Source organism: Alligator sinensis, unplaced genomic scaffold (assembly GCF_000455745.1).
Source record: "Alligator sinensis unplaced genomic scaffold, ASM45574v1 scaffold623_1, whole genome shotgun sequence".
NCBI lineage: Eukaryota > Metazoa > Chordata > Crocodylia > Alligatoridae > Alligator > Alligator sinensis.
The window spans coordinates 253,872-268,420 of record NW_005842769.1 but is presented as its reverse complement, the minus strand read 5'-3'; the positions used below and the strand labels follow the sequence as shown (position 1 = coordinate 268,420).

At 42.4% G+C, this 14,549-nt stretch overlaps 1 protein-coding gene across 2 annotated transcripts in view; it reads right to left on the bottom strand.

Moving 5' to 3' along the window:
• Positions 1 to 14,549, bottom strand: part of CUBN (cubilin) — a 243,841-nt gene that overhangs the window by 195,759 nt on the left and 33,533 nt on the right. For both annotated transcript variants that reach the window (XM_025216815.1, XM_025216816.1), the window contains exons 16-22: positions 13,735 to 13,897; positions 13,328 to 13,518; positions 9,967 to 10,123; positions 8,420 to 8,598; positions 7,705 to 7,867; positions 7,192 to 7,408; positions 5,779 to 5,909 (exon numbers count right to left, since the gene is read on the bottom strand). In XM_025216815.1, coding sequence (XP_025072600.1) covers positions 5,779 to 5,909; positions 7,192 to 7,408; positions 7,705 to 7,867; positions 8,420 to 8,598; positions 9,967 to 10,123; positions 13,328 to 13,518; positions 13,735 to 13,897 — 1,201 coding nt within the window. The remainder of the gene's footprint in view (positions 1 to 5,778; positions 5,910 to 7,191; positions 7,409 to 7,704; positions 7,868 to 8,419; positions 8,599 to 9,966; positions 10,124 to 13,327; positions 13,519 to 13,734; positions 13,898 to 14,549) is intronic.

Genomic DNA, 14,549 nt, shown 5'->3' with positions numbered 1-14,549 from the left:
ACCCCTGACCCATACTGCATGGGGGGGTTCTGCCACAAGTCCCACAACCCTTGCCCGCTCTCCCAGACCCCCCATGGCTGACCCACCCGCTCCAGCTCCAGCCCTTTAAGAAAAAAACCCCAAAAAACTCCCAGACACACCAGTTCCTGCAGTGGACTTGGGGCTTTGGGAGGCTCATGGAAGAGCCCCCCATGTGGTGTGGGGCAGTGGGGGACAGCAGGGATTGAGCACTGAGGCTTTTTTTTTTTTTTAAAGGCCATAAGCTGGGGCCAGGTGGTGCAGCCATGGATGGGGCTGGGAGAGTAGGCGGTGGTCAGGGGGTACTCAGATGGGGGGCTGGAGGAGCAGGTAGGTGATGGGACCTTGCAGGGGTCCCCCCATGGTCCCCTCCCCCTTCCTCCAGCCTCCCCTTCCCCAGCCCCTGCTTTCCAGCTCGGGGTCTGGGTCCGGCTCCTTGCTGCAGCCGGTAGGGACTGCCCAAATCTCTGAAGGTCTCCAAATCTCTCCCCTCCCTGCCAGGCAGCAGCTGGTGAGAGCGCTGTTTGTTTGTTGTTTTTTTTTTAATGGGCCAAGAGCTGGGGTGTGTGGGGTAGCCATGGGGGGGACTGGGAGAGTGGGGGGCAGTCAAGGGCTTGTAGCAGGGCCCCCCACATGGCATGGAGCAATGGGGACAGCAGGGATCACCTTGCAGCAACCAGTGAGTGGGGGCTTTTGTTTTCAAAGTGCCGGGAGCTAGGATGGATAGGGCAGCCATTGCTGGGGCTGGGAGAGTGGGCAGGGAATGGGGCCTATGTGAGTCAGACATCTGGCTAATTCAGCAGCAGCTGAATCTCCAAATCAGATTTGGCCAAATCAATTCAGGATAGTGATTCGAATCACAGAATCAAATCACTGTCCCCCAAATTGGCTGAATCCAAATCCGAAGCAAATACTAGCTGCTTCACGCAGGCCTACTATCTATGACCTCACTCCTGCTGGTGAACTGGGGCTGTGCTCACAGACCCAGCTGCTGTTACTAGTTGCAGGCTGGTGAGTCACAGTGGCCTTGGTCCTATCACTTATCCCTTGTGGACAACTTGGATGACCAGCTGATCACCTGGGACCTGACCCCTTCCAGGGATGCTTCTGGGCTGCAGGAAGGCTCCTTAAAGATCCTGGGGTCTGCAGCCCAGGATCTGGCAGCAAGGCTCAGTGGCACTCTAAGATCCCAGGCTGCAAGCAATCTGGGAATACTGTTCAGTCTGCCAGCAGCCCGGGATCCCAGAGTGCTGGGCTGTAGAGCTCTGGGATCTCAAGTGGGTTGGGAAAGGAGCCCATAGCTTTTTATTTTTGTAGCTCAACAAAAATAATGGCCCCAGGGGCTAAAGGATACAAAACTGAATGAGGGACATGATGTGAGAATATACCCTATTTTCTTTTAGTACAGATCCACTTCAGTTTGATCATTCCACAGTTGACTATGGCCAACAAATGTGAAATGATCCAAAATTAAAGTGGTATTTCCACATCTGCCAGTAGGACATTGAGTTGAAAGTTAGAAAATGTTTTGCATAAAGTGTATATCTATTGTAGTTAAACCAAAACTAGGAAGTCCTCCTACATCCTGCTTTAACTTTGATATTTTCTAGTCAGTCAGTGCCAGCTTCTGCACATTCCACAGAAACTGAGATATCTAAAACCAAGTCATCTCCTGGCCATGCCCATTATTCATTGGCCAGGAGGAATCTAGAGGAGAAGAACCCTTCTTATTCAGAAATATGTATATATTGAGACAGGAGTAAAATCATGATCAAGAATGCAACTGGAACAAAACATGATCAAAGCCTCTGGGTAAAAATGACTAGCTAACTATTCTTCTGGTAAAGGAGGAAACATTATTTTCCCTACTTCCCTTACTACAATTAAAAAAATTGTGAATAGCCAAAGAACAATCATACTCATACTGTTTCAGCTGAAAACTATGGGTCTGATATAGCAAAATGCTGAGTACTCTCTCCCAATATGGACTAAACACTCTGAGACTTTGCTACTAATATCATTTGGGAACAAGGCTAAGTTTACTAGATGCTATTGAAACATGATGGAGGCCCATTCCAAACCAAATGGGAAACCTTGTCACATTCAGAAGTCTATTTATTTGAATCCTTTCATCTTAATTCCTGCATCACAATGTTCTCCAGCTTATGGTATGAGGGAACACTCAGGTTCTGTTGTTAGGACATGGATTTTAAGAAAATAGTGTACCTATTAAAAAGCTAAATATTGTTCAGGAAATATGTGGCTGATCAAAGAGCCTTTGTGTTACTCATATTTGGTATATTTATGCCTACTATGCTATAGAGTAATGGGGCTCAACCTTTTTGCTCCATGGGCCAGTGGGCCAGTTTGTGGAGTGGGCACGGCACCAAATCCAGCCACACAGAGTGGGGAAGCGGGCAGCTGGGGCCTGATTTGGCCATGTAGAGGGCGGATGTGTGGCCTGGCCCCAATCTGGTTGTGCAGAAGTAGGGGGTGTGGCCTGACCCCAACTGGCCAGTGCATGGGGAAGGGGGCATGGCCTAGCTCTTACACATAAACCAGCTTTAGTCATCAGAACCTAGTTTAAATCTGTAAAAGAACATAAGATCAGTACACATAAACCAGTTTAAAATAGCTGAAACTGATTTAAAATAAACCTGGTTGAATAGCTTAAGTGATTTGTGTCAAACCGGTTTATGAAACTTCTGCCCCAGGCCTATTCCTGGTTCAAGATAAATCACAGTTCCCCAGCATCTCAGCATGCTTTCAAGCCCTGGGCTGGGCTGGGCTGGGCTGGGCTGGGCTGTCTGCTCCAGCAGAGAATGGTTTGGGGAGGGGGAGGCAAGTACTGGGCCCACCAGGCAAACCCTGGCTAGGGTCTGGGGCTAGGGAGAGGCTTCACACTTCCCTTCCCCCAAGTACAGAGCTGCCTTGCCCTCCTAGAAACTGCAGCTGAAAAAAAATATGCAGGATTCATATTGCACAAGAAACATTATTAGAAACACATTTTTCTAAGCAGAAAATGAAAACGTGGTAGGCTTTAAAAACATCTATACTGCTGGTATATACCTCCTCTCCTCAAATATGATTATGTGCAGCAATTCAGTTCCTAGGTGTAACTGAATAGGTATGAGGCAAATACCAGTCACAGGTACAAAATATTAATTTGCTATAAAATGATGGGCGTGGAGGATTGTTTCTGTAAATTAAGTATCACTTTTTTCTTGTGTGTTTATGCTTATTTCTTTCAGGAAAAGCCAGCTTCAAAGATCTTTGTTCTAAATTTAAAAATGAAAATGAGCAGCTCATTTATGGACAAATTTACAGTATTACTCTGGGTATAAAAAACAAACAAAGAAAAAAAACTTTATGAGATACTTTAGATAAGGAAACAGATTTTAGTTTCAACTTTCTATAGTTTTATAATTAGCAGGTATGCAACTGTATGAGATTTTGAGAACTAATTTTTATTCAAAAACCAGCCAACAATTTGGGTTTTCCATACTTTCCAGACTCTAGTGGTTGAACTGAAAAATTACTCTGGAAATTATACATCCAGCCCTAGGTCAAATTAAAGAGAGTTAGCTCTTGTGTGATATTTCTACATCTAGTTCCTGCTCAAACTAAAAGCAGACCCAATGGGTAATATAAAATAGGGGAGGAAGGGGAAAGAAGCAAAACATTTTCAGATTTCCAAATGGTAAAGTTTGGATGCAGACACGAGTTAGAGTTCTTATTTTATCCAAACACCTTCATCCATTTCTAGTTGTTATAAATACTAAACAGGAAAAGGCTTTTAAAATGATGCAATTTTACTCAAAACTGTATCTCTAAATTTATTACAGAGCAACAGGTGAATATTATTTTAAATCTATAGTACCTCTTACAAGCCTTTACACCCTTAATAGAAGGAAGAATCCTTCCCTATTGGCCTACAATGAATCTTAAATTGTATATCATCCTTTTTGTTTGTAAAAGCTTTTCTAAAAGTTAGAGGGACAATCATATATCACAGAGCAGGTACAAACCATAAGGGTCCATTCATATTCTCTCATTTTTATCAAAATAAAAGTGGACATAAAGTGAGCAGCCCAAATTGAGACACAGGTTGATGCCTTATGAAAATTAGCCTACATTAAAAAACGCCAGTTTGAGACAGATTTTTTTTTCATTTTCAAAGGCTATGCAGATGCAGACCCTCAGTCTGAAAATAGGGGACTATAGGTCTTGATCTGGGCACATCAGAAATTTCTGAACACTTCCAAAAATGTTGGCCTGTGTAAACATCAACAGTGTTCACAGGACTGAACAAACTTAAAAGATGATGTGATCCCTGCCCCAGGAGCGCATAATGTGGATCAAACATGGACTAAATGGTTGACATAAAAAGGCACTGATTCCAAAGAAAGGGTGACTCTTACAGATGTTAAAAGCCAGAAGGGACTGGCGTGGTAGAAACTGAGGAGTGAAAAAGAAAGAGGAGTTGAATATCAGGCTGCTGCTGACAGTCAGTGTGGAAGCATTGTTGTAATTAATAGCAACAGGTATGGCAGGGACTCGGATGTACAGAATGTCATATCCCCAATTCCATGATGGAGAGTTAAAATGGTAGACAGAAATGGTAGACAATGGTAGACAGAATTGGTAGACAATTAGAGATATGTAAAAAGGTAAAAGGGTTTGGAAGTTATCAATATGGAGACAGCTGATAAAGTGTATATAAAGGTGAGTACAGCGTCTTGTTGGACACTAAGAAATGTGGTATTAGTTGCTATATGAGAAGCTAGAGAAATTTGAGAAGAACCAAGAGTATGCGGTGGCAAGAGAAGTAACCATTATGTTCAGAAAATATTGAAGCCGACAATCCAGTGCATCAGAAGAAATATTGAAGCTGACAATGCAGTGCATCAGAAAGGTAAGGCAGCATCCTGCTAACATTCAGTAGAGTCACTTTAATAGAAATGTTTGACTCCCAGAAAAATAACCCTACAAACAGTTTTCTTTTCATATGCTCAGGATGACAAAGCAGCAGCTGCAGTAGCACACAAACAAAATGGTGGGCATTTTACAATAACTTAACTGTTTCAAAATAAGGGGAAAGATTTCATGATTTATGGAGTAGCAGTATGCTTTAAACAAAAGAATTTTCAAACTATAAGGTTTTTCTTAGTGAAAATCTACAAGATTTTGTTCCTGACATATGATTTTCAGGCTGACAGTAGATTCCTGCTTGGTGAGTTTCCCATTATAAGTGATTTTTCCACTCACCATGCCAGAAAACTAACGTATGAATGAAGGCAGCTGAGAAAATTAGTAATTTGGCAGAAGAAACTAACTGGCGGTGAAGCAAAAGCAGTGGCAGAAAGCAAACTATCTACCAGCCCCAGCCCATACACATTCTCAAGACATGAAATAATAACCAAACTGTCCAAGCTGTATCTAGAAAAATGGACATTTTTCATAAAAGATTAAAACAAAAGAGAATGGGGAGCTGAATGAAAAAACAGCAGGAAAAAACCTGAAACAGAAAAGATTATAGCTGTTGTGATCATGCACAATAAATGAGTAGCTACATGCATAAGAAACATGTTGAGATCCACATCGACATGAAGAAACTGTGGCTACAGAGATGACTGCTATGGACTTCTGATATTTGTCTGATTAAATAATATCATAATAAACACTTTCCTCCCCCAACATCAGCTGAAAACCTACACTTAATACTTAACTATATTAATCTGCATATTGCTACTGCATTACCTTTGGAAGCATTCACTGAGTTATAATTAGCTGAGAACCCTTCAGAGGCAATGCTGTGATCCGTCACGAAGTACAGTGTCATTATGTTGCCACCACTGGTGAGCAATGGTGGAATTGACCTTCCACAGTACCTGCAAGAAGTCAACAAAAACACCATGTATTGAGTGGGTCGGACTGTAGCATAATTGGGGAGGGGCAAGGCAGCCAACCTAGTCGCTGACTTACAGGGGTGCCAGTAAGGCTCCCTCTCCCACAAAGTCTTTGCCACAGGGGCAGTACTGTTTTGCCCAGCCACAAAAGATGGGAAAGCGCAGCCCCCGCACCCAGCAGTTTATCAGGGGCAGTGGATTATCACTCTCGGGAGACTTTGCCATGGGAGGTAAAGCCTTGCATCCAGTGCAGGGGAGAGAATGGGACCTCAGGAAGGGCCCCTAGAGAGCCTGCACTGTTGCCCGTTTCTCAGCTGCAGCAGCCTTAGCCCATGCTGCTACAGAAGCAGCTGCAGGAATAGCAGTTGTCGCCCAAGGAGAGGCTGTCAGGGAAGACTAATCCTCCTCTGCCCCCATTCTCTAGTGGTAAGAATAATCCCATCTCTCCCCCACTGACTCCTGGTGCACCAGGTGCTAAAAGAAATCACTACAGCTGTGGGGCAGGACTGTATGCTGTGTAATATGATCAAATAATATCTATATTGCTCGAACAATATTCAGGGCCCCTTCAAAGCCTGTGAATAATACTTTTACAAAGTTCTGCTTGTGATGGTGGGCCTCAATGATAGAATGATGAAATCCTGCAACACAGACTTGTTGCCCACAGATGTTTTGCATAGAACAAACACACTGTCACACTGGCTCTTCATTAAGAGCCTTGTTAAGCTGTCACTGATGTCAATTAATTCAATAAATCTGCACTGTATCTGGGACTTCCCCTCTGACTCCAGTGGGAGTTTGAGTTGTCTCTAGCAGAGTATTCTTCCCAAATGGTCACAGATAATACTGAAAATTAATCTTCAGTATAGCTCTTGCTCTTAATTTTTTGTCAGGAAACTTAAGACTTCAATGAAATTCCCTTGCTAGGCAGTTAGGGTTGTTGGTTTTAGCCATGTTGATCTAAGGACATTTTAAAACCTACACTAAACTTTGTTCTTAAGAAAAGTAGAAGTTCTTGTAAACTAATATTGAATTAAATCTTTATTCTGTGGCCAAATGAAAAAGTAAGGAAAATACTGCCAGTAGTATACCACCTAGAAGCATTGCTGCTTTGGCCTGAATAATATAAATCTCCAATTGTTTTAGAAAGAATAATCTAAATTCAACATTTTGCTACTGAAGGAAGAGATCCATTGAGGAACACAAGGACTACAATGACAGCAAGGATGCAGGCAGATTAAATAGATAAATTAGATATAATCACCTTCCTATCTTTGTCATTGTTCCATTGTCATATACTTCAAGAAAATCTCTTCTGCAATTGTACTCAAACTCCAAGTTAAAAGATGTGAACGTCAGATGGATAAGGTGCCCGGGCTGGACTGAGATAGTCCATGTGCATTTGATACCATGTGGATAAATGCTTGGATGACCAGGGCTTGTGATGGTTCCTTCTGGTCCAGTGAGAATCTCCCCACATGCTACAGACGTTTAAAACAACATGTTATTTAAAATAATGATTCCAGGACAAGGCATTATGAAACAGTTTATGTCTTCTGAACATTAAAAATAGGACTCTTTTTTTTCTTTCCTCATATACTTTGAATTTGTGCAAGGATTCTGAGTCATTTCTGTCACAAATGATGTCTACTGCTTGGTTGTCATACAATTTGGCATGTAGTTTATTCTAACAAATGGTTTCCATTTAATCATCTCTTTGAATTGCACAGGAGATCTTAGGTCCAGAAACCCAAAAGAAGACAGTTCTGAATCTTACCTGTATCTAATGGCCGGTATTCAGCCATGAAGCCAAGGTTTGTAACAGAGGAAGCTCTGAATTTGACATAGAGATAGCTTTGTGTAGACTGTGTGACAGAAGGTAGAGCTGTACCACAGTATTTCCCCAGGAGACGAGAATCTGTGCTGTTGCCATCCCTGACCTGAAGAGCAATATATTCAAAACATCACAAGAAAACTTGTTCTATTATCACTAGATAGTGGAAAAATTGAAGGAATTTGCTGCTCAATGCAAAGAAATGCTGCTGGAAATACTCAGCAAGCCAGGACCTATTGCTGCTAAGGGAAATTTGCACCATGACACAGTGACAAGTAGCTTTAAAGTTCTTTTGAAAGACAGATGAGGATTTCCCTGATATAAAGGAATCTAATAAAATTAAACTGACAAGGATTCCAACCCCCTGAGATCCTCAGCAGGAGGCAGCACGTGAGATGCAAGGCAGTGGAGATTCAGGCCCCATCTACAAATACAGCTGCTATTCACCACTGGTAAATTCCTATTACAGAAATATCCATGGTGAAAAAGATGCAATAAGGAGTTCAGTTCACCTGAGGCACCAGGAATCTCCATAAGAGCAATGAAATAGATATTTATATGCCAAACTACTCTTCCATACAGTTGTTCATTGACAGATAACAATACGTAGCTTGGGGTTTGCATGGGTATAACTGAGGATAAATCTGTTATTCCTTACCTCAACGTAATCTGAGTAGCAGGTAGTGATATTCCGAATGCCGAAGTCAATAAAAGTAAGAATCACTACTTTGCCATCTGCCTGGGAGATGATCCACTCACAGGTCTTTGGACGGGAGGACATCCTTGGATAGTAAGGGGAATGTATAACACCTTCTCCAGACAGTGCACCACCACAAGCTGCAAAGAGAAACTAAAGTTAGTATCTTCAATGAATGCTTAATATACCATATTTACTCAATTAAGAAACAAGCTGCTGTCTTCCCTGCTTCCGCCCCCCCGCCTCTTTACCCCCAAGCTGATCTTCCCCTGCAGTGCCCCCTCCTCACCCCCAGACCCAACCTGCTTCTCCCCCACACCCCTCCACTGCACCTCCCATCATAGGTGGTAGGGGAAAACATTATTGGGGGTGGGGCTGAGTAAAAGTGCCCACCTGACCCCCTGCCCCTCCCTCCTGCAGGGCCATTGCAGCGCCAGGACGTGCCGGTGCTGTGGAGGGTATGACAGGGGCGGTGGGCACAGCACTGCAGTGGCAGGGTATGGCAGTGGTGCTGGAGCAGCGAAGCCATACAGAGCTGTGCGTACATGGGACACTGGCCTAGCTGCACACCGAGTTATGCCAGGCACTGCAGGATGGTGGCACCGTGGTGTTGCTGCTTTGGCCAGCAGCCACAAAATTAGTTTGGGATCAATTTAATACAGTCCTCCAATAATTAGCTTTTACACATGGAAAATTATAACAAATAAATACATTTTCTATTAACAATATCTAATTATTGAGGGATCATCTTGAATTCAGGGTCATCTTATGTTCAGGTAAATATGTTACATCTTAATGTCATTTCCTTCTACATGCCACTGAAAATATACATCCCACAAGACTTTGCAAAGGTCATCAGTTATGGATAATTCAGATAGGAGAGTTTTTAGAACTATCACTGCTTTCAGACAGTACCATGAACATGAATATGTAATTTGGAACAGCAGTGAAATTATATATATGAAAAAATACGTCTCTCACCTTCCCCAAATTTGCTTGGATTTTACAGACCTAAGTGGAAGGGATGGAGGGAACAGGAGAGGAGTAGCATGTGTCTCATTTGTTATTCTTGGAAAAAGGAGAACTTAAAACAGACAAAGCTACTGGAGCAAAGTAAAGATCATAGTATATTGCCTGTGATGCATAGTGGTTGGGCTAGTGGTAAAGTGTTTATCTTGGCAAGGAGGATTAGAGGCTGTTGCATGCATTTTGACATATGTCAAGAGTGCCTAGAGCCCTCTTTTTAGCATTTCTAGAAATCCAAACAAAGTTATTGACCCCCTTTTCATTTCCTTTGTTTTAATGTTTGTGGTAAGCATGTTAAATGTATACCAATCTTATCTAGTTGGCAGCATAGTATTTTTGCGTGTCAGGGATGCAGGACAAAAAACAAATCAGAATGTTGTGTGATCACTTATAAAGAATGTGAAGCAAAGAAAGAACTTAATAGTACAGAAGTGCTTGAAGGTTCCTGAGCTAGTGGGTCAGTTCAGTGTTCAACTTCTTACCAACTTCATAAACTGCCCTGAAGCTGGCCCTTTGCACTGAAGCATCTGACTTGAACTTGATCCAAAGACTGTTGCTAGAAGAAGTGATTGGGGAAGGAAAAGTGCTGCCACAGAATTTGTTAATGAGAGGAGACATCTCATTGTCACCATCTCGGACCTAATTAGGAAAAACAAGAAAAAATAATTAACTCAGATCACAAAACTGTAACTGGATATGTTTACATATTAAAAAAATCATAATCTGATTTAAACTTTTATATAGAATGTTGTTCGTTTTAGGATGCAGGTGCAGTAATGAGAAGTACTGCAAGAAAATCCCAAAAATCTCAGTGAGGCACATGATCTTGTCAGATTTCAGACCACACAGAACAAGGTCACTTTTCACAGAGGAGATTTCTAAGGAAACTATAACAGTATTGTTGATCCAGTAGGCAGGACTTATTCTCCCTGAACCAAATACTGGCACAAGCAGAACTTGTGCTGCCCAAAGTGCCATTCTTAGGATGAGGAGGAAGGGCAAGGTCTTGGTTATTACATATTCCTTTGATACTTAATTCCTATCCAACAATGGAAGATTTGGGATTCTCTTCATGTCTCTGTAGACATGGCCTTCTCTCATTAAAATATCATCCTTGCTCTGTATGTGCAGTTTCTATAGACTTCAGTGGAAATCTCCCCAAGGATGCTAACATCATGAACAGAGACAATTAATGAGGGATGCAATTCTAAAGTTATAATGCCAGTGAAAGTAAAGTTACAGTAACATTTCCAACGTGTTCTAATTACAGTGAGGGTGCTCCAGAATGCATCAGGAATCAGGTTTCTGCTTTTATTCTCTACATTATTTTAGGCTGTAAGTGTGTTAATCAACTTGCAGATCAAGGGAGAGATTTACTTCACTGATTTTTCCATCACTTGGCAGTAGGCTCTGAAGACTGAGATGCTGGTGAAAACAAGAGGACACATTCTCAGTAGCACCACTGGCTCTCTGGTCTAGCTGGGACAGCTCTATGTGGCACACCGTTGCAATCACTCAGCGGGAACTATGGGTGCAGACAGAAGTGCAGGTCCCTGCTGTAACTGAGACAGCTTTGTAAGAAGTGTTCTGAGTTACAAGGATACCCCCGACCAAACAGATGTTCACTGTTGTTTCCAGCAGGGAGGGGAATCTAGCCGCTGGCTGTGAGCCTTCAACCAGTTTGTCCCGGGCAACAGCCCCTCCTCTTTCCCAGCCTGCCCTGTTTCAGAATGGGAGTGGGGGGAGGGGGAAAGGGAGCTCCCAGCCAGGGCTGGAGGGCGGGGTGGGTGAATTTGAGCCACTCCACCTTGGGAGGACTCCAACACACCTGCCTCACCCTCCAGGTGGGGCTGAAAAAAACCTCAGATCGAACTCCCTCTCCACCCTTCCATTCTGAAAACAGCTGGAGGCTGGGAGGCAGACACAAGGTACAATGCTCTGTTTTGAAACAATGCTGTGTTCTGAAACGTCTTTATCTGACCCCTTGCTCAGTGAAGGTTCAGATTTTCAACTAACTGGTCATTTTTTAAGCAGTCTGCAGCCATGCTCTTGTGTTTGGTCATGGCTGTAGACTACTTTCAGTGGCCAGATCAGGCGAAAATTATTTCTATCTGTGCCCTATGTCAGCAGCTGGGTCTGACCAGGCTATGGCTGCACAATTATCATCTCTCTTTCCTGCCCAGCCCTGGTATCAAGGGCCAGAAAGGGACTAAGGCTGGCATAAGGCTCTACCATTGTGCTACATATTGGCTAGCTAGAAAAGAATAAGGTACGGCTGAGATTTGGTGGTCTCCAGCTGTTTGAATGGCTTTCCAGAATCTGGTAGCAATGGCAGCATCCCTAGAAATTCAGTTAAGCCAATGGAGTACTCCAGATTTACATTGGTGTAACTAAGATCAGAGTCTGGCCCACAAGATCTGCAGTTAGGTATGAAAATGATCACAACTAGAGTCCAAGTTAATTTATACATTCTCTTGACCCGATTTGCCCCAGTCCACTAAAAACACTGATTAGTATTCAGAGTCCAATGAAAATTCAGTCAGCAGCAGCAGAGATAACAGAGCACTTTACCCTGCACTTGAAATAATGTGTCACATTGCAGCTTAGAGGGGTGCTGATGAGAAGGAACTGGCATTGCCAACGTGCTCTCTCTGACTTGGTTGTGCCATGTCACAGTCTTCTTAACTGCAAAGGGCTTTTGTGTCTCATTTCTTGCTGCTCTACTGTACTCCCCCCATGGATTCAGTCTGATGTTTCCTGAACCAGAGACTAAATATCCTCCAGAGCAAATGTTATGAGCTGTTTCTGGCTACCAAAGTAACTATGCACATTTCCTGTTATTAACAGTGGACAGGAGCATTCTGTTTCTCTTCAAAGTGAGAAAATAGTTGTCAAAAACTGATTTTAAAGTAATCATTTAACAGTTCAAAGTCATCTCTCCAGTTTAAACCTTATGAGAATTTTTTAGAGCCTGCAAGCCGATTGATGGGTGTATGAAGCTAAGCAGCACTTGAGAAAAAGCACATATGTTTAATCAAACTGCTTCCAGGGTCAAAAAATCCAATACTGTTTCCTCTGTTGTGGACTTAATGGATCTGAAGTAGTTCATGGGAGAGGGATGGAGTGAGGAGGATAAGAAGAGTACAGTAAAACTGAACTGCCTGGGATTGATCAGCAAACGAGGTAAATGCCTAGCTGAATTAATACCAACTGATTGTATTCAACAAAAATTGTTTTGTTACTCTGGCTCTTGCAAGTTCAGCTGCTCTTCTGCCAGCAATTAGGCAAAAGAACTACCAAGCCAGGCAAACAAAAGCTGTCTGTTTTCATTACACAGATTTCCTTCTAGTTTTAGAAATTAATTATACTTCATTCCAACAAAAATCTCCAAATTCAAAGAGGAGGAAAGGCAACTATGTTAATGCAATAACAAATCTTTTAAGGATCTCACTGTAGAAACAGATTAACTCAGCTCAGTTTATAGGGACCTATCCCCATTTTGGTCAAAGAAGATTTTTTTTTTAAATATATCAAACAAGAGATGAGCCCAGAACATTTGAAGCAGGGGCATTTCTTTCTCTGGTATTACTTATGCTTATCTTGTGTTCAGTGCACTTTAACATATGGAGTTGACCAAGTGTCAGCTTAATCCTAGCTGGTTATTCATACTTGCTCACCTTTGACTCCTGCTGATTGTATATTACCTGGATATTATCCCCTGTGGCTTTTGAACCATAATAAAATGGAATATCTACTCTCTCACCTCCTAGGCTGAGAGTTTGCTCTACAATTTTATGCCTACAATTAATCAACATTTCAGAACAGTTGCATAATAAAAGTCACCTCAATGAAATTCCAAGAACAGCTGTTGTGACTCTGAACTTCCATGTGTGTGAAGTTGAGGTATATTTTTTCATTCTCTGGTTGTCTAATAATATAGATACATTGCCTGTTGTTAATATAAGGATTAGGCCAGAAAGGGGACATGATAACCCCCACACTATCAGTGTAATTTCCTCCACAGTTGGGATCCGCTGCAAGAAAAAGAAAATTTAATATGAGATGTCAGAAGTATCACGGGGCACAATATTTAGCCCTTACCATTGGCTACATAGCAAACTAAAGATAGCAAAACAATTAAACTACCTCTGCCCTCAAAAAATGTAACATGTCCCCACACTATCCTGGTCACTGTTTGTAGACACAGCAACTCTGGATTGTCATATTTACAAGTGAACATTTTTACTTACAAGGTGATGTGGTATAGATTATGTGGAAGCCTCTGTCACTGACTGCTCCATCAGAATGAAAGTGAAGCAATGCAGATGGACCACTGGTCTGGAGTGGGGGTGGAGAACGAGTGCTACAATATTTACCGAGGATGGGATCTTGTGGAAGGAGGCCATCTCGAATCTAAACAAAAGAGTGATCCACTGCTCAGAGTTGTCTGCTGTATACCAGTGCTAGACAATATGGATATTCCCAGAGATATCTTAGAAAAGGAGGTCATGTACAGTCTTGTTAGTGTGTGAAAGGTTATGAATGGAGGGGAAATCTGGTAACATATTCCCACCATATTTGGAAGAAGTATGGGGCAATGCCTAGTAGATTTAAGTGCAACCAAGACATAAACAACAGTGGTATTATTAATGGGGTGCCTAAAAGAGGAAGAACATTTTGGGACATCCACCTTGCAAAGTTTTCCCAGAATCATCCTTTCCCGTGACAACAGTTTCAGGGAGAGACAAATTTTGGAGGCTACCCCATCATTGAACCTAAAGAGTTTAAGGATTCACAAAGAAGGGATACAACTTTCCTGAGGAGACAGACATTTGCAGCTGCACCACCATTTTCCTTCCCTCCTTGCCTTCCCCTTGCCGCATTTGCAAGACAAGCTGTAGTAGAGCTCCACCAGCAATGACACAGTAGCAGCCATGGAGGAAATGTTGTGGGAGAAGATACTAGACCCTGGCTATATTAATTCTTGCCCTGTTTCTGGAGTCGTGCAGCTATCTTCTTCTCCTTACTCAAGCCAGATTGTAAAATGAGAGCCAAGACCTTTCAT